Source organism: Microtus oregoni, unplaced genomic scaffold (genome assembly GCF_018167655.1).
Source record: "Microtus oregoni isolate MIOR12 unplaced genomic scaffold, Mior012 000011F_ref0000422, whole genome shotgun sequence".
Classification (NCBI taxonomy): Eukaryota; Metazoa; Chordata; class Mammalia; order Rodentia; family Cricetidae; genus Microtus; species Microtus oregoni.
Genome location: NW_024543070.1, coordinates 20,096,572 through 20,116,560, shown reverse-complemented (window position 1 = coordinate 20,116,560; position 19,989 = coordinate 20,096,572). Strand labels below are relative to the sequence as shown.

General features: G+C 45.1%; 1 protein-coding gene across 2 annotated transcripts in view; it reads right to left on the bottom strand.

The window, feature by feature from the left end:
* The window catches only part of LOC121453403 (band 4.1-like protein 4A), a 198,043-nt gene extending 186,517 nt beyond the window's left edge, over positions 1-11,526 (bottom strand). For both annotated transcript variants that reach the window (XM_041660152.1, XM_041660153.1), the window contains exons 1-2: positions 10,877-11,526; positions 10,076-10,510 (exon numbers count right to left, since the gene is read on the bottom strand). In XM_041660152.1, coding sequence (XP_041516086.1) covers positions 10,076-10,174 — 99 coding nt within the window. In that variant the 5' untranslated portion in view covers positions 10,175-10,510; positions 10,877-11,526. The remainder of the gene's footprint in view (positions 1-10,075; positions 10,511-10,876) is intronic.
* Between the last annotated feature and the right edge of the window lie 8,463 nt (positions 11,527-19,989).

The following is a 19,989-nucleotide window of genomic DNA, read 5'->3' as shown; positions in this document are numbered from 1 at the left end:
TGCAACATCTCAAGACAAGGAGGAGAGTTTGGCCCTAATTTACAAACAAGGATGTGTAATTATTCAGCCACAAATAAGGCTGCACTTCGGAGTTCTAAAGCCATGCACGTACATACAAGCCCTCAGGCAATTGCCTGAATGTTAAAGGGCCCCCACATGACCCACGTGTGCGCATGCGTGGTTCCATTCACATATGACATAGCTAAACCCTTGTGAGCATGTGTGAGCCCATCATCTGCGTATGACGTAGTCACGCCAACCCCCTGTGCACATGCGCTAGGCAGCTTTTAAAAAGCTGGCCGCACCATCTTTCTCTGTACACCATTCCCCAGGCCTGTACACAGCCCCTCTAATAAACTCCTAAGCGGGTTTGTTGTATGTTCTGTGTTTCCTTCTTGCTCGCACCAGGTAATTTCAGGATGCACACTCAGAGGGTGGCTCGTCTGCACTGACAGTGATGGCAGATGGGAAGGAAGGGCTCTCCACTGAGGAGTCCGTCAGCAGGGTTACCCCTGAGCAGAACTCTGGAGCTCCTCTAGCAGGCTAGATGGGCTGGAGCTTTCCAGACAGAGACATGAATAGCAGGCATGTGGGGTATTCAAAAACTTGGACGCAGTCTGGCTTAACTGGACAGTAAGATCAGGATGAGGAAGTAGCAGCGTAAAGAACAGAAAGAATGGGAGAGGAGGGGAGGGGTAATGAGGAGAGCCGTGGAGACCGGACAGTCACAGACATTGACGGTTTGTCAGACCCATGTACCTGAGAAGAAAGAGTTTCTTGTAGAGCATTCCCTGGGATGCTCAAATAGCACGTCTTTACCTTCCGATGTGCACCGCGTACCACCACACCTCACCCCAACTTCCTTATCACCTGCCCTAACTGCATTTCCCACTCCCTACTGCACTAAACTGTGAGTGCATGTTTATGCCTCTCCTCCTGTGCCCCAGACTGGTGAACAAATCCATGCTCCACTCTCCCAAGATATACTGGTCCCCGGTAACAGACTCCTGCTACAAGCTGTTTCAGTGAAGAAGTGTATTAGCTCAGCCATGAGGGAATCCAGGGGTAGGGAGAGAAGACTCAGGGCAGTTCAGAGACACCGCTGTAACTTCTTCTATCTCTTCCGTCTTAGGAGTCGCTGTAGTGGTCTACACGCTGTAATCAGTAGCCAATGGCTCTGGTGATAAGGAGGGGAAGTGTGTATATGATAATGTGCTAGACAGGAACTTTCCCAGAAGCACTTTCACCAGCAAGCTTGCCTGTGCCTGTTATCCAGCAGGAGTCCTTCATCTCCAACGGCAACAGGCACACCTTCAGAGCAATTATCCTCCCTGGACTGGGGTAGGGCTGGGACCAACTTCCTCCTGGGCTGCTGGCTGCACCAAAGAGCAGCTGGGTGAGGAATGACAGAGGTGACTCCTGCGTGCTGAAGGCCACCAACCAAGTGCTCTACATCTTGGGCCACGACCCTTACATTTCCACATTCTCCCAGATCTTAGAGAATCCCACCTCCTAAATGTCTTTCGGATTTTATTTCCTCTCCCCTTCTCCATTACTGTTGCCTTAAGTTGTGCCCTTCTCAGTCCTTGACTGCTCCAAGACACACCTCTGAGAGACACCTAAAGACTTACTAGGGGTAACGGTGGGGAGAATTAGCATTTCCAAATTGTAAATGAGAAGCAAATATATTTTTAAATTATTATTATATAATTATTATATATTATATATTATTATATAAAATATTATATATATCACTTATTGAGTATATTTGCTCTTACATGCCTAAAATCCTTTTCCAGATTTCACCATCATCCTATGAGGCAGTTATCGCGTTCCTCTACATACAGATGAAACCGTGGCTGCCTCAAGAACAGCTGTCCCCATGGAGAAAACAGGACATGAACACGGGGAGCGCAAGAACAGCTGTCCCCATGGAGAGACAGGACATGAACACGGGGAGCACAACAAAGGACTAGAGACACCCACACAGCCCCAGAGAGGAGGCTAGCCTGGGCACCGAGTGTGAGCCCACGCTAAGCTGGAAGCAGTGGGATGGGGAGAAAAGGCAGTTTGAGAAGCAATATCTGATGTAGCCAAAGGCCAAGACTGTTTCTCAAACTTGCTTCTGAAGAAGGGCAAAGTAGGGAGAGAATCGTGCTACACAAACAGTCTATGGTTAGCTCAAGAGCCTGGCCTTCAGGCAGGTCACAGTCTGTGCGGAAATGTGGACTACTTTTGGTTTGTGACACAATCTCATTGTGTGGCTCCTTGCTGTCCTGGAACTCACTTAGGCAGATTAGGCTGCCTTCTAACCTGCAGCAATGTTCCTGCCCTCTGTCTCCTGGCTGCTGGGATTACAGGCATGCGCTCAGGACTCTAAACAAGCCAGTCCATGAGAATCTTGGAACTCAGTGTGCTGACCGCTCTATGTGGGGCTCAGAATGCGTCCTTTCTAAATCCGCTGCAGAATTCAGTTTCACTCCCTCTCCAGTCTCGGATGGCTGACCCCTCCCTTGCCATCTGACCTCTCTGCTATGGTTCTATTGTCCCAGTGTGCTAGGATGGGCGAGCAAAGACACTACCACCCAGCACTCCTTCAAACCCTGCCTTCTCCACCTTCCTTGTTCTGACTCCGTCTAGGAATGTCAGTCTCCTCTGCTAGGAAACAGACTTCTCACGCTTTGGAAAAGCAGCTAGCCCTTTCCAGCCTGCAGCCTCTGGAGGAGCCATTCTGCCCTGGGGGATCTCTTCGGAGTGTTCAGTCACGGAGAAAAGTATTAACAATGGATGGCATTAAGTAAGAATGGCTGTTTCACTTAGAAAAGAAAACAAACAGGAAGTGCACACACAGCTCAGGGGACGTAGGAATGCAAATCGTTCTTTTCTGTTTTCCTTTAGAGACTGGTACAGACTCTCCAAATTGTAAGTACAAGCTTCCTGAGTCACAAAGTAAACTGACTGGTTCCTGAACTTAACACACCTTGTCTTTGCCTAGGACATGTGATAACAGGTGTCTCTTTAGCCTTAATATGTGAGACTTACAAACAAAACGCACAGAGTAGAGGAGAAGAGCAGTTGTTCATCCCAGCCCAGAATGACCAGGAGCAACAGATACCAGCTTTACAGGGGTCGACATGTCAGAGCTAACGTTCCACCAAGCAGCCTCAGAGAGACAGGAACACAGCCAGAACTCAGACTTGTCACATCTATACTGGCCTGCAGACAAATGCCCTCCAATCAGACAGGGAAAAAAAGATTTTTTTTTTCATAAAACCCCAATGCTTATTAAGGCTGAGAACAGTACCAAATCAGATTTACACAGCTTCAAGAGTAAAATGAGCAGAGGGCAATCTTTAAAAAATCAAGGCAGACAGAACTCCCTAATTATGCGGACACACACCGTGGTACTAACCAACAGCGTCCTCAATTGAGACAACGCAGGAGAGCGAGATTCTCTAGCCATTCCTGAAATCCGCACTTCTCCTAATAAGACTCAAACTGGAAGGAGAACGCGCTATTTAAAAGAGAAATAAAAGACCTAAGATCTGAGAAGTAGAGGCAGGAGGATCAGAAATTTGAGGAAATCCTCAGGTACAGCCACTTTGAGGCCAGCCAGGACTACAGGAGACCCTGTCTCTAACCACCCCACCCCCCACTTCTACAAGAAAAGAGAAAATGGCGTGACTCATGTTTTCTGCAACAGCTGCCAATCAGCTCTTCAGTGTGCCACCCGCACTGAACCTTCTCATTCTCTGCCCATTATCAATATGAAAACTAGAGTATCTTGGCAACAGATTTTTCACAGTGAAACTCTTTATTCTGCAGTCTTTTCTAGTAAAAATCAAATGGCAAAGGAATGTCATTATCTATAGTAAAGATTTTCAATATAGCCCGACCAACTGCAGCATTCCATTCTTCCCTCCTATTCAAATTACAGTTAATAAGCATCTATTACACGAAGCGTACAGCCCGAGCTCCCGGAATCACAGGCATGGGCTCGCAAGCTACAGGAAGAGACAGAGAGTCCAGAAACACTTGGAGTGTGCTGGGGTGCCGAGACAGAGATATGTGAAGACACAGATGGGCACCCTGCCTAGTCAGGCTCAGCTGAGACACTTGATTCAAGTTTTGAAGCCTGGTTCAGATGAGGGGGGAAGGCAAAAGGGTACTTATATAGCAACCAGCAGGAGTCCCGTGCACAGTGCCCCGGGAGGGTCTGGAATGTCTGGGAAGCTGAGAGCAGTTCTGCCTGGCACAAGCAAGCCACTGGTCAGGCTGGAGGCTAGAAAAGAGGCGAGAGCGAGGCCAGCAGTCTCTGCTGCTCAGCACATTCACAAGGAATGTGTAAGGTGGCTATTTTATACAGGGTAGAACTGGGGCTTTGAAGTGACAAGTATCTTTCTAAAGCTCCACAGTCTGCTTACACTAACACAAACGTCACTTCAGAATCATTCCTTCAACCTATGTTTGCTTAAAAGGTCCCTGGTTTTGTAAGTTAGACGGCAGATATCAAAATATATCAGTACTCACATATATGCTTAGCAGAATTTATGAAAACATTTCTTTTCACTCCCTGCCCCTGCCCCAGCCTTCTCAGACATTTCCCTTCCCAGTCCAAGTAAAAGGAAACTTAGACATCTTCTTGAGATGCATATACTTTAAATCTCACTTACGACTACTTTCTTCTGGTTCCCTAGGAAGTTTCTGATTGAGGATGACGGGACTCGTAAGGATCTCACGATGGGCAGGACGTAACAGCACTTAACAGCGAAAAGATCGGCTGTACATTGTAACTGGATAGCGGGTATGGCACAGCTCCACGTTTAAAAGTTACGAGGGGCTGGAGAGAGGGCCCAGGGTTAAGAGCACTGGCCGCTCTTCTAAAGGACCAGATTCAGTTCCCAGTGTCCACGAGGCAGTTCACAGTCATCTGTAACTACAGTTCCAGGGAATCCAACACCCTCTCTGGCCTCTGTGGGTACCAGGAGGCATCCACATGGTACACCCACACACACACACACACATATGCAGGCAAAATACTTAGGCATATAAAACAAATAAATCTTGTTTTAGGTTAATGGAATTCCTAGCTCACTGCCAAGTCAGTTTCATTAATTTAGTCATCACCTCTATGAAAATCAAGTACCTCACTATTCAGAGTACCAAACCCTGCCAAGATGAAATGCTAATCTTTTTCATATTTGCATAGCAATTCTAAGGGCACAATTTACAATCAAACCTTATGACTTTTTTCAAATCTTTTGCTCTTCAAATCCAGAAAAAATAGTTTGAACCCCATTCAAGTTTTGCTTTGGAAAAGAACAAAAGGAAAGTACAGCACCTCTCCCTGCACAGAGAGCCACAAAGGGCCTCAGGAAAGCTTCCCAGAACAAACACTACAAAAACTGAGGTCAACCACAGGAGAAAGTCTTCCTTGAAGAAGCTGAAGAGACGGCAGCAGAGAGCAAACAGGCAAACGCTATTGTTCTGGCGGGACCCACAATCGATAGCGCGTAGCTTATATAAATCTCAGATCAGACTCAAGCAAGAGACTGAATGAAAAGAACTTCCTGCCTGTCAAGCGAGGTTACGTCTAAAGGAAGAATGCGAATGTCTAAGTAACACTAGAATGGATACAAGAAAAATAGTCTTTTATTGTTCTAATTACTTTTTAAACAGAAAATCATTTTCCAGTCAGGTGATAATTGTGAACACATGCAGCTATCACCCTTGCACTGAAGTGCTCTCTACCAGAACACAATCTTCCCGCTGAAAAGCCTTTATCTGCATTATGAAAAATGACTTTATAACTAACTTTTCAACTCATAATCTGGTACTTTATTTAAATAAACTGAAGGAGTACTTTCCAATTGGTGCACACGATAACGTCTTATCAGCCTTCTCTCACGTGTGTACATGTGATAGCTACAGTTAGTCTTCCAACCAAATGCCCTATTTTAACAGAAATTCAAAGGCATTCCTCTTTCCTCTTTATTTTATGTGGATATATGAATGCACACCAAGGCACACGGGTGCCTGTGGAGGTCGGAAGACGTCCCTACAACTGGAGTTGCAGATGGTTGTGAGCTGCTTGTGGGTTCTGGGAACCAAACTCTGGTCCTCCTCAAGGGCAGTTAAGAGCTCTTAACCACTGAGCCATCTCTCCAGTCCCAGCTCTTGCTTACTTTTCAGATTTTTACAAGGGAAGTCTTAAGTAAACCACATAAGGATCAGTAAAATCACTTCCATTTAAATAAAAGAGAGCCTAGAGTGGTGGCTTCTGCCTGTTCTGGAATCTCCCTGCCTAGGAGACTGAGACAGGAAGACGGTCACAAGCTCAGGGCCGGTTTGGGCTATAGTGTGAGAGACCCTGTCCAAAAAACCACAAAATATGTGAATAAGTTTAATGCAAAGCCAGTGGTTCTTATTTGATTTTTAATAGCTGTTCTATGTTATGTGTGTGTTTGCCTGCATGCATGCATGTGTAGCATGTGCATGCCTGGTGCTCTCAGCAGTCACAAGAAGACATCAGATCCCATTGTGGTTCCCATTTCACTTGAGAATAAAAAAAAATGGGCAACTCAAAATCTCAAAAAGCACTTTTTGAAAGATTTTTGTTTATTATTGCTGTATGAGTGTTTATCTGTGCACTGTGGGGTGATGAGTGTGTGGCAGCACCCAAGTAGAGGACAGAGGACAACTCTGTAGAGTTTCTCTCCTTCAAACTTTGTAAGAATTCCAGGGATCAAACTCAGATACCCAGGGATGCCGAACAGACATCTTAACACCGAGTCAACGCATCAGCTCTTGAAATGTATTTTAAAGCCAGGTGGTGGTGGCGCACACCTTTAATCCCAGCAGTGCTGGGAGGCAGAAGCAGGTGGATCTCTATGAGTTCCAGGCCAGCCCAGTCTACAGAGTGAGCTCCAGGACAGCTTGGGCCACATAGAGAAACCCTGTCTCAAAAAAACAACAAAAGTTCTTTTAAAAATTAATCGATAATTTTTGTTTTAATTTCAGAGGAAAATAAGTTAACTTATGTTGCTTAACATTGTGTTTATTTTCATTTAATTTCTGAGAATAATTTTGCTAGTATAAAAATACAAAAGGAACAATAATTACATCAAGTACATAAAGTTAAAACTCTGACTTTTCAAACATATGACCCTAAAGTCCTGGAAGTACTGAGTATGTGCTCAAAGCATTTGGAAAAATGCTTCAGTGACAGAAGAGGGACAAAATAAAGTCAGGGATCAGGTTTTATGCACCATCAGCGGCCACATTTATGGTCTCTCTCCCATTTCTCACCCGTTTTCTTATTTTCCTTCCAATACTTAGAAGAGAAGCATTTCCTGCTATAATGGCTTCAACTAAACTTTTGTCAATTTTCCAAGCTCTAAATCTCAGCCACGCTGCTGGAAGAACTCTAGGCTAAGCTTTTTCTCTTCCTGGCTACCATAAAACCCTTGAGTCTTTTTCATCTGATCTCTGTGTTTCTAAGATCTGAAGATTGGGCATTTTGTCTCCACTTTCTAAGAGCGGTGGACAGGCCTCGGTCCCTCAGGAACACTTGGACCTTATGGAAACTTTGGTTTTAATTGGTGATAGCCAAAGTCACCAAGCAAACTACCCCAGAGAGAACACTGTAACAGAGGCTGTTGGTTACTGGCTGTGAAGTTAACTTGTGATCTAAACAGGAGCTAATTTTATCAAATTAATATACAGTAGCTGGGACCGGAGAGGTGGCTCAGAAGTTGAGAGCACTGGCTGCCCTTCCAGAGGACCAAGGTTAGATTCCCAGCACCCACATGGCTTACAACATCTGTAATATCAATTCCAGAGGATCCGTCAGTCAGTCTCTTACACATGCATGCAGGCAAAATACCAACACACATAAAATAAGCAAAATTCAAATATGCATATAGAGTAACTGACACCTGTATGCCATAACATGGGAAGGGGAAGAGGAAGGTTAAAAAGCCAGTTCTCTATAGCATAGCCCACATACTCAAACAATGTCTGAGGATCACTTACACAGGGTGCAAGCCTCGCACCATTGGTAAACATACAAATGCTTAATTTAGTGTATACTACAGGTAGCTAGTTCCTAACACACTCATTTTTAAAGAGGGATAGTAGCCGCAGACAATGTGGTTAGCTCTAGCAGACATCTGTGTTGCACACACAGACATCAAAATCAGCACGGCATGCTTTTGTGACACCAAAAGAGGTGTGTGGCAAAAAGTGATTACTTCCAACGAAAGCCTGCTTTAAATAGTGTTTAGTTACATGGCGCTCAGCCAAAAGAACACTATTTTGAAGCTGTTGTTGCCTTTGAATCACTCACCAACCTTCAACCCATTTGTAAAACAAGGTAAATACTATGGATTTACTAAAAGTAAGTATGGATCAGGAGTTGGGACTCACGTTTCTTTAACAAACTTACTCTATTTGATCTGGAGTCTTGGCTGCTCTCCTGACAGAATAATCTACACAAGCCACAGCTGACAGGGGCATGGCTTTCATGATTAAGTGGGGAGCTCTTGCTGCAGACAACTCGAGAGTCCAAATGCACTTATTCTTTGCGCTTCAGAAGGTCTCTTTGCCGGACTGGTATCAGGTCCTAACATATCCTTCTGACTGTTCCCACTCCTACACCAGGCAATCCGTCTGTATCGCCAAGAACTGTTTTTGTTTTTATTTTGGCCTATTTTGTTCACAACAAAATCTTCTATCGTACTGTGCAGTAAAGTTTTATTTCCCCCTGTTTTCCTACTGTGTGTGGATGTGTGACATAAAGAAAAGTTAAAAATATAAAGCAAGCATTGTCCCTCCAAATACTATTTTATTGCTCTTGGGGAAAACTGAAAGATGGAAATTTGATTGAATTTGCTTGTTATAATTGCTGGGGAACACTGTTCAAAACGATTTCCCAAAGGAAGGGGTTAAGTGTTTTAGCTTTAATTGGTCACTTTGGCCTTTCTTCTGAAAGAGGATTACACCATGAAATTCTAATTCTGTATGCCCAAACTGGCAACATCCACGAACAGGCTTCTAGCCAGGAAGTTTTTCTGGTGGGCGTAAAGGTAATCAAAATAGACTGCCCCAAGGGAATGCCCAGAACCTACCTCACGCGGACAACTTCTGAAATGACAAGACTAGGAGAGGCTATGGGGCATCATGGTAAACTCGATCCCCCAGACTCACAGGTTCCGGACGCGCGGGGGTGTGGAGGAGGGCACGATATGCAGACTCCACAGCTGCCTTAACTAAAATGCCTCGGTGGTTTAATACTGAAGGAAAAAGGCAAACAAAACACACACACTGGATTCCTATCTGCTCAGAACTGTTGGAAAAGCGAAACAAACGCGCAGGCGCATCCTCAGGTTGTCAGGTATTTTTTAAAAAATGTACTCATTAAAATTAAGGAAGTGAGTCGGGTGCAAGCTCGTAGGCTTTCTGTGGGTTTTCTAGTTTAGAAGCAGCAATACATTTTTGATGACTACAAACAGGGGCAAACCGATCACAGATTTGCTTTGTGAGATGTTTACTTCAATGTGGAGATAAACCAGCTCGCTAGCGGAAAGAAAATTGGGCAAACGTAGCATTCTCCAGCTACAAATCCGGGGAACACAATCACAACAACCAGATTCATGTTTCAGGGAGAGAGTGCGTTAGTTTACTTCCCCAAGAATACTATCAGGGAAAATGGGGGTGGATGGGGGAGGAAGGCTTCCACAAAGCCGAGAAGCACGCCTCCAGCACCCGGTTGGGGAGCAGCCTGCCCATTCAATTCTGCGAGGGGCCTAAGAGCTGCTGGGGGAGCCCGGGAGTGGGCAGAGTCACCGGGGCTCTAATTGCTGCTGGAAGTTGGGGCGTCGAGGACCCTTCAAGACAGCAGTTACTTTTCTAAAGCATCTCCAAGTTAGCACAGCCCCACAGACCCCTCCTCTGTCTGAGGCCGGGACTGCTGCTCTGCTGTTGCACGGTGGCCGGGCTGGACCGGTGACAGTCTTGAGACAAAGCCGCGGACCCCCACGTCGCGGACCTCGTACCGCGCCCCGGCTGCACCTACCTTGATGCCCTGCTGCTGGGTGGTAAGGGTGAGCTTGGACTCGTCCAGGAGCAAAACTTCGCAATAAAATTCTTCCGGAACGGCGCAGAAACAGCCCATGTCGGCTGAAAACCGTCTCCAGTCAGGCGAGAGCAGCGACCGAGGTGCCCGCCGCCTCCTCCCCTCAAGCGCGAAGCATTAATTTATTGTACGCGCCGCGGAGAGGGCGAGAGGCGCGGGTCTGGGTGGGGCCCTGGGGAGCGAGGTCTGGGGTCCTGCAGTCGAGCCGAGGGCGCCCCGAGAAGCTCGGAGAGCGGAGGCGGGAGGGTGAGCGCGCCCCAGAGCGTCAGGGACCCAGAGCCGCCCGGGAAGCGCCCGCCGAACTGGGCGCCGGGAGCGGCGTGTCCCCGCGCATCCTGCGGCTGAGGCTCCTCTTCTAAAAACTGGGGCGGCGACCTGGGAACGACAAGAGTCGCCTGGTTAGGGACGGGCAGCCAGGGACACGAAAAGGGAGGACCGGGCGCTCCAGACCCTCCCTGGGCTCGGACGCCCTTCGGTACTCGGCAGCGCCAGCCCCATACAAGCACCGGAGCGATTCCCCTGCCGCAGCGCCCAAGTCCCCACCGGGAGCGCACCGGGCCCCGCCCCACACCCCCGTGGCAAGGTAGGCAGAGAGGAGAGCACTCAGCTTCTCTTTTGTGTCGGGGGGTGGCCAAGCCCCCCCAGCCTGGGACGCGTGGCCAGCGGCGAAGGTCGCCACTCCCTCTGCGGCTCTCACAGCCAGCCCGGGGGCGCGGGGGGCAGGGGGGCAGGGCTCCTCACCGAAACCAGCCGGGGGGGGGGGGGGCGGAGATCAGCTTGTTGCGGGCTGCGGCTTCCGTCTGAGGGTCCCCGAACTCATCCCGCCGAGATGGCCAAGTTCAAGCGCTCCTCTCCCGAACGCCCTGCTACGGGGACGGAACGCCGAACGTCTTGAAGAGACGAACGCCGGAGAACCTGCGGGCGGACGCGGCAGTACCCGGGCACCGAGGCCGCCGAGGCTCCAGGGAAAGTTCTTGGCCGCGCGGGGCGGAGCCCTGGGCAGGAGCGACCCAGGTGCAGAGAGCCCCCGGGCGTCCGCAAAAAGCCGCCCAGCTGAAGCAGGATCCCCGGAACTACGACCCGGGCGCCCCTTCTGGGCGGGGTCTCCGCTGGGGGCGGAGGGCGGGGCAGAGGTGGTCAGTCTGGCCCGGTGCCGGCAGGTCCCAGCCAGAACGCGTGCGCTGCGCGAGAGCCGCGCGGCCGTCTCCAGGTCACTGCGTTCGTTTCCCTGGGAGACCTGGAGGGTGGCTTCGGGCGGCCAGGGCGCAGTTGTGTTCCGACCCCTGCGTGCTGCGATCCCAGTCCCACGCCCTCCGCGCGGCGGGCCGGGGCCAGGCACTGGTGGGCACAATAGCTCTGAGGCTGCAGTGACCCCTGGTGGGTTCCGGTGTCCGTGCACAGGCAACACCGGCTGAGTGTGGAAGACACAGGACCCCCGCTGGCCCTGGGAGCAGGTGCAATCTGAGCTCTCTAGCTGGGAAGCTGCAGCGAATTAATGCAAAAGCAGTCGGTGGAGGCTGGGGCTGAGGTGGGGGGCGCACCGCGGGAGGTGACTCGCTGAACTCTGTTCTGTATTGACTACTAGAAAGAGAAAGAACTTGGCATGGGGTAGAAATTCCCTCTTCTACCACTTGTTAGCTTGGATAGTAAAAATAAAAAAAAAATTAAAAAAAAACTATTTTAGTAAAAAACTTTGTGTCCGCAGCAACATAGTAAAAATAGTTTTGCACCAGTTGGACACAGTTGTCAACACAGTGATTTCCCACGAAAGACTAATATAAGAAATCTCACTTTTCCCTGCCCAACTTCCAGATAAACGAGATAAAAACCCTCGTTAATCTTTCAACGTTTCTGGAAATTGAAGCAGGTTTTGGGATTCTGTCAAATTCTGTATGCAACTTTAGGTTCTACTTTAGAAGTTTTATTCAACTTAAACTTGTGGATTTTAGCATCTCACGATGGAGGCTTTTCTGCAATCGAGCTTTCCTGTCATTTATGGCCAAATGTGGCTGGAAGATATCTTAATGGTTTTCTTTCTGTACCACAATATGCAGCAGAACTATATAAGCCTACAAAGAGTTTGAAGCCACCTACCGGTTCATGGGACTTTGGTTTAGGATTTTTGTCTGTTGCCACTGTCGGAAAGGCTGGGTTGGGGGTGGAGCAGTAATTCTGTTGCAAAGCCTTGACATTCCATACATACAACAGCCTATACTAAGTGAGACATTTTCTTTTCCATCTCTTCATCGCAGATTAGAGATAAGAAAATTAAAAACCGGGGGCTGGAGAGATGGCTCAGAGGTTAAGAGCGTTGCCTGCTCTTCCAAAGGTCCTGAGTTCAATTCCCAGCAACCACATGGTGGCTCACACCCATCTGTAAATGATGGAGGAAGGTCATTGGCTAATAAAGGAACTGCCTTGGCAAAAAAAAAAGAAAAAAGAAAAAAAAAGAAAATTAAAAACCTGCTTTTAATACAAAACTGAAGCTTCCTAGAGATAAGAAAATTCCACACATTTTTAGCAGCATTACCGAGTATAACTGACACACCACGGGTACATATATTAAAACTTTACAGCTTATATTTGACATATACACCTATACAACCATCACCGTAATCAGGCTGATAAATCCATCCATCCATCATCTCTAGTTTACTGCAGCATGCTTGCATTCCCTCCCTCAAATACCTCGCCACACCTCCCCTCCCAGGTACCCACAGATCTGCTTTCTGTCACTAGAGATTATCTACACTTTCTCAGGTTTACATCATGGATTCACACGATGTCAAATCTTTGCGGGGGGGGGGGTCTAGTTTGCTTCACTAAGTACACGTATTCTGAGATTTATCCATGTTGCATAAATAGTTCATTCAAGTTTATTGCTCAGTTGCATAAAATTAGACACACACACACAGTCTGCATGTCTATGTATCTTCTTTTATTTTCATTTATTTGGGTATTTCAGATTTTGAGCATTACTGATAAAATAACTAAGCTGATCATCTTTGTCTTGTCAACTCTGACAGCCTTAACAGAGCATCATAGATTAAGTCACTTACACATTAGACATTGTCCCTGGAAGTCCAAGTTCATTGTGCCAGCAATGTCCACTTCTAATAAGGCCCCCTCTTGACTCTAGGTGGCCTCCCATCTTGCAGTGCGCTCTCTTTGTGTGTACACACATGTACATATACATGTGTTCATGGAAGCAAGCACTTTGGGATTTACTCTAAGGACACAAATCCTTGAGTGTTTTACAATCTCATTTAACCTTAATTGTTTTCTGGTAGACCCAATCTCTAAATACAGTCATTGGGTCAATACGGTCAGTACTTCACACAAAAAGGTTAAGAAACACAATTTAGCCCAGGGTAAGAATACATATCTTTATGTGGGCCAGTGCTATATAGAATGATGAATAAGGAGATAGACAAGTGGCAGATAAGCCCACAGAAAGAAGTTCCAGTCCATTGTCATTGGCGACAGCAACTCAAGGATGCCACCCACACCTAGGGGAAGTTCCCATACAGAGCTGCCTCTCAGAATTGTAGTGAAGGTGTGGGGTGTTTTGTAGTCTCACTACTGTTGTGCACAAGAGAAGACACAAATCACATTGGGTAACAGTTTGACAGGTCCTTAAAACTTGAAAAAAATTAACAAGGTACAATGTAAGCTTTTTATCAGGAAAAAAATAGTTTTTCAGTGTGTGCACAGTCTAGTGATCCTATTTAAAGCTTCCTAACCAAATCTTTGAGGATTCTTCTCAGAAAAATTTTAAGTAAAATATTGTCTTTTGTTCAGATCCTATTTTGTCACAATTAACCTGATACAGATAGGTCAAATGGCGCACAAATTCAGAGTAAATCCAGTTCTGCAAGAATACCTAAGAATCCTCATCCTGAAAGAAGATATTTCACACTACAAAGACATCCTCCATCCTGGCTGAAAATGTGCACTTCAAAATGCCAGGCGCAGAGTTACTTATTAGGTGGTGGTGGTGGTGGTGGTGGTGGTGTGTGTGTGTGTATGTGTGTGTGTGTGTGTGTGTGTGAGAGAGAGAGAGAGAGAGAGAGAGAGAGAGAGAGAGAGAGAGCAGAAGAGAGTGTTGAATCCCCTGGAGCTAGAGAGTTACCATCAGCTGAGAGCAGCCCAGTGTGGGTGCTGAGAGCTAACTCTGGTCCTCTATCAAAGCAGAAAGGGCTCTTAATAGCTGAGCCATCTCTCCAGCCCCCAGAATTCTTTTTAAAGCATTATATTCTCAGTAGAGAGATGTGTTTAAGTGACCAAAATCATTTTATGTTTTCCAAACTTCTGAAACTTGCTAATTTAAAAAAGGGGAAAAAAACTTTTGAAAGCACTGATGATAAACACATAAATTTCATTACTTAAACGCGAGTGGGTAATATGGCAGAATCACCATGAAGATAGGTAGCCCACAGATTCCTAACCTGAACCCCAGAGTTCTTAAGTAGGTCTGGAGCCCACGTTGAGAATTTCCATTTCCAGCAAAGCCTAGCAGTGAAACAAGGACATTTTGCAAACCGCTAGAGGTTATCGTTCCCCCCAAACAGTAGAAGTTGTTGCTAATTACCTACAAGTGATTGGGAGGGTGATTCATCCTTCACTGGTAGCCTCTCTGTTAATCGACCTCATGCATCAAGTCAGTGCCTGTCAAGGAAGATTACTGAAGACCCTGTCAAGTTGGTCCCAGCAGAAGGAATGGCTTTTAAGGAAAGGAAGTATCCTTGCTTGGGTTTTGTAATGTTGTTGCCTAGGCTGCTTGGATAACATACTCATTTTTCTTTGTAATATAGAAAGTGCCCGGGTACATTCGCTCTTCAAGGCTATCCTGCCTCTGACTCAGTCATGGCTGTGTCGCTAAACAGTTGTCCTCCCTCCCAAGGACTGAAGTACAGGATGGCACTTACTGAAAACGCCTCCAGGCTGTGACCCATGCTGCAAGAAAACTCACTCCCCAAGTCTGCCCTACCGTGAAAGCTGTTTCTTCCTCCGTATGCTCTCCAAATAGAGACTCTCTGATATTACTGAGAGTTCTTAGGCAATTTTAAAGCCAAGTCTATGTTGTTGAATGCACCAAGATGGCGTCTACTTAGTATAAATGGTTAAGGAGCTTGACTCTGAAATACCCTAACCTTTTAGGATCTTGGGAATTTTGGTTGTTATTTGTTTGTTTTCAGTTTTCTAAACAGCAAATTCCTTTTTTTTTTAATTTTATTGATTTTTATTGAGCTCTACATTTTTCTCTGCTCCCCTCTCTGTCTTTCCCCTTCCGTTCAACCCTCTCCCAAGGTCCCTATGCTCCCAATTTACTCAGGAGATCTTGTCTTTTTCTACTTCCCATGTAGATTAGATCTATGTAAGTCTCTCTTAGTGTCCCCATTGTTGTCTATGTTCTCTGGGATTGTGATTTGTGGGCTGGTTTTCTTTGCTTTATGCCTAAAAGCCACTTATGAGTGAGTACATGTGATAATTGTCTTTCTGGGCCTGGGTTACATCACTCAAAATGATTTTTTCTAGCTCCATCCATTTCCTGCAAAATTAAAGATGCCATTTTTTTCTGCTGTGTAGTACTCCATTGTGTAAATTACCACATTTTCCTTATCCATTCTTTGGTCAAGGGGCATTTAGGTTGTTTCCAGGTTCTGGCTATGACAAACAAAGATGCTATGAACATAGTTGAGCACATGTCCTTGTGGCACGATTGAGTATCCTTTAGATATATACCCAAAAGTGGTATTATTGGGTCTTGAGGAAGGTTGTTTCCTAATTTTCTGAGAAATCACCACACTGACATCCAAAGGGGCTGTACCAGCTTTCACTCCCACCAGCAATGCAGAAGTGTTCCCTTTTCCCCACAACCTCTCCAGAATAAGTTGTCATCAGTGTTTTTGATCTTGGCCATTCTTACAGGTGTAAGATAGAATCTCAGAGTTGTTTTGATTTGCATTTCTCTGATGACTAAGGATGTTGAACATTTCCTTAAGTGTCTTTCAGCCATTTTAGATTTCCCTATTGAGAGTTCTCTGTTTAGTCTGTACTCCATTTTTTATTGGATTATTTGTTCTTTTGATGACCCATTTCTTGAGTTCTTTGTATATTTTTGAGATCAGACCTCTGTCTGATGTGGGTTAGTGAAGATCTTTTCCTATTCTGTAGGCTGTCATTTTGTCTTGTTGACCATGTCCTTTGCTTTACAGAAACTTTTCAGTTTCAGGGGGTCCCATTACAATTTATTAATTGTTTCTCTCAGTGTCTGTGCTACTAGGGTTATATTTAGGAAGTGGTTCCCTGTGCCAATGTGTTCAAGGGTACTTCCAACTTTCTCTTCTATGAGGTTTAGTGTGGCTGGCTTTATGTTGAGGTCATTGATCCATTTGGACTTGAGTTTTGTGCATGGGGATAGATATGCGTCTCTTCATTCTTCTACATGTTGATATCCAGTTATGTCAGTACTATTTGTTAAATGTGCTTTCTTTTTTCCAGTTGATATTTTTTGATTGTCAAAATCAGGTATTCAAAGGTGTGTGGATTAATATCCATGTCTTCTATTCGGTTCCACTGGTCCTCCTGTCTGTTCTTGTGCCAATACCAGGCTGTTTTCAATACTGTAGCTCTGTAATAGAGTTTGAAGTCAGGGATTGTGGTGCCTGCAGAAGTTCTTTTATTGTACGGGATTGTTTTGGCTATCCTGGGTTTTTTGCTTTTCCATATGAAGTTGAGTACCGTTCTTTCAAGGTCTGAGAAAAATTTTGCTGGGATTTTGATGGGCATTGTGTTGAATCTGTAGATGCTCTTGGTAAGATTGCCATTTTTACTATGTTAATTCTGCCTACTCAAGAGCATGAGAGATCTTTCCACTTTCTGATGTCTTCTTCAATTTCTTTCTTCAAAGATTTAAAGTTCTTGTCATACAAGTCTTCCACGTGTTTGGTTAGAGTTACTCCAAGATATTTTAAGCTATTTGTGGCTATTGTGAAGAGTGATGTTTCTCTGATTTCTTTTTCAGCCCATTTATCATCTTAAACAGCAGGTCCTTATCTTTTGCCTGTTTGAGAGAGATTCCAAAGATTGGCCAAGTGGGAGAAAAGGGAGAAAAGGGGTGAGGCAATAGCTCAGTCAGCAAAGTGCCTGCAGCTCAAGCATCTTACCCGAGGCTGATCAGATCCATAGAGCCCACATAAAAAAAGACCCATTAATCACAATCACGTGCCTGGAACCTATCACAAAGGGAGAAGAAATCAGGAGATCCCTGGAGCTCACTGGCCAGCCAGTCTAGCCTGAGTGCCAGGTTCAGTGAGAAACTATCTCAAAAGACAAGGTGGGAAGCAATTGAAGACGTGCCCCACATCAACCTCTGACCTCCACCCGCATGCACACATCCTGCACACACACACACACGCACACACACACACACACGCACACACACGACAAAATGGTATTTGGGTACATTGTTGGAAGAACTAGAAAGCGACTTAAGGATTTTGGAATGCAACCTATCATAATATAATATTTTAAATATGCATACACTTTGATCCAGACATTTAGCAACTAGGAATTTAAATCAAAGCATAATGATGGATATATGTGAAAAGATATTTACTATATCATTGATAATATTAAAATTTTTTGAACAATCTAGATGTTCAATAATAGGAAAATATTAAGTTGATCATGGTGTATACATATAATAGTGTACAAAAAGATTAAATAGTTGTATAATATACTGACATGGAAAATTATCAAAGTTTTTGAAAAAGAGAACCTCATATAACTATGCAAAATTGAAAGGGTCTGTTTTGTGGTTTGGGTTTCCTTTCTTTACATTTTAAACTTTTTATCTTTTGTATTGTGTGAATAGGGCACATGTGGAGGTCAGCGGACAATTTTGGGAGTTGGTTCTCTCCTCCCACGATGTGGATCCTAACAACCAAACTCAGTCCCTCAGGCCTAACTGCAAGTACCCCTGGGTCGTCTGGCTGGACCCATTGTTGTCTGATTTTATGATACAAACACGCTGTATTGGTTGCAATGGTAGATAAAGAAAAAAAATTTTCAGATCTTGATCGTGGAATCTGCAGGCCCAGGCACTACTCTCTCTTGTTTTTAAAATAAAATTTAAAGTTTTCTCAATGCCCATCAAAAATTTTAAACAACAACAAAAAAAAAGACAGAAAAAAACGGATTCTTATACTAAAACATGATCTCTGTCAAATTATTCCTTAGTGAAGCTGGACTTCAGTTAGAATTTTCTAAGTCTTAACCTAGGTCTTAATGTATTGACTGTTATTGACTGTTGTACCTAGTTAATATGCTCTGGTTTTGTCCTGAATAAAGTATATCAATGTAATGACAGCTTAGTCGATTAAGTGTTTGTCCCTACATGAAAACAGTAGAGAAATTAACCTACTTGGTTATCTCATCACCCTCTTTGTTTTGAGTGAGGTTATACCACTTTGAAGATGTTCCATCATCTCTGGGCGCCTCAGCCTGGTATCCATCAGATGAGGATCTTGGGATAAATGTTCCGGTTACTGCAGATGCAGAGTATGTTCAACAGGCTGAATTCCATGTTTTTCTACATTACTATTCGTTAAAGGCAACGATCCCAGGAAGGAACAGCCCAGCATATCAGACAGCAAAGAAACATCTGGAGTAAATGACCTCTGAACTCACATCTATCCTTCTGATTAAGACAAGGCCAAGAAAAACTGAAACCCTCCCTTTCCTCTGTGGAGAGGTGTGTGTGACTGGTGGACTGGCCAGTAGAGACAACTTGTTACAGTTTTGTATCCTGTTATTCCCTACACGTGTTGCCTCCTTACTGCCTGCATGTATGTTTTTAAATCGTTTAGAAAAAGGCAAAGGGAAGACTATGGTATCTCCTATTTTTTTAAATTTAATTTTATATATAAGGGTGTTTTGCCCATGTCTGTGCACCATTCAAAGCCTGGTGCACTCAAAGGCCAAAAGGATGTGTCAGATCCCCTGGGACTGGAGTTACAGAAGGTTTGAGCCTCCATGCGGCTACTGGGAATCAAAATGGGTCCTCTGGAAGAGCAACCAGAGCTCTTAAACCCTGGCATCTCATTCCTGATATTCTCTCTTAAATGAGTGTGTGTACAGCAAGGATTGGATCTACAAAAGAGAAACACCAGCAGTGAATTAGCTCTTTGCGGCAAAACCATGAATTCTGTTTCCTGTTGTTTTATTTTTATCCATTTTATTTCTTGAATATCATTCCTGTGGCCATGTAACTATAAGATTATTAATCTTATAAAATAAAGAATATAAGGAGGCCAAGCTCAGGGGTGTGTGAAGTGGGCAGGCTCCTTTAGAAACCATGCTTCCTGGCTCTCGCTAGCCAGCCTGTGAGTCACTGGCTTTAGCCCCAGATCATTAGGCCTTCTCTCACTCTGTGGGCTGTTTTCTCAGCTTAAAAATCGTCTTGATACCTTTTCTTTGCCAAACCTGCATTTGTTAGCCCATTTTCATCTTGCTTGGTTCCACTTGCTGTTCAGAAATCAACCTATCTTGTTCTCCCTCCTCCACGAAGCTCTCCTGACTCTGAGATCAGGACTGGGTACCATGTATATTACCACCCTCTTACCAGACTGTAGTTCCGTATTACCAGGGCAGTGCTATGAATAAGAGCTACCTCTTGCTGTATTCCAAGCTCTTGACGCTTGCTCAATGGATAGCAGACTCAATAAACACACACTGAATGGCTGAGGGTCTGTACAAACCTCATCGCTCGTATGGTACCTGCAATTTTCAATGAACGCTAAGTCAGCTCCTTTCTCTTACGTTGCCAGGGTTAATGCACCTGTGATCTC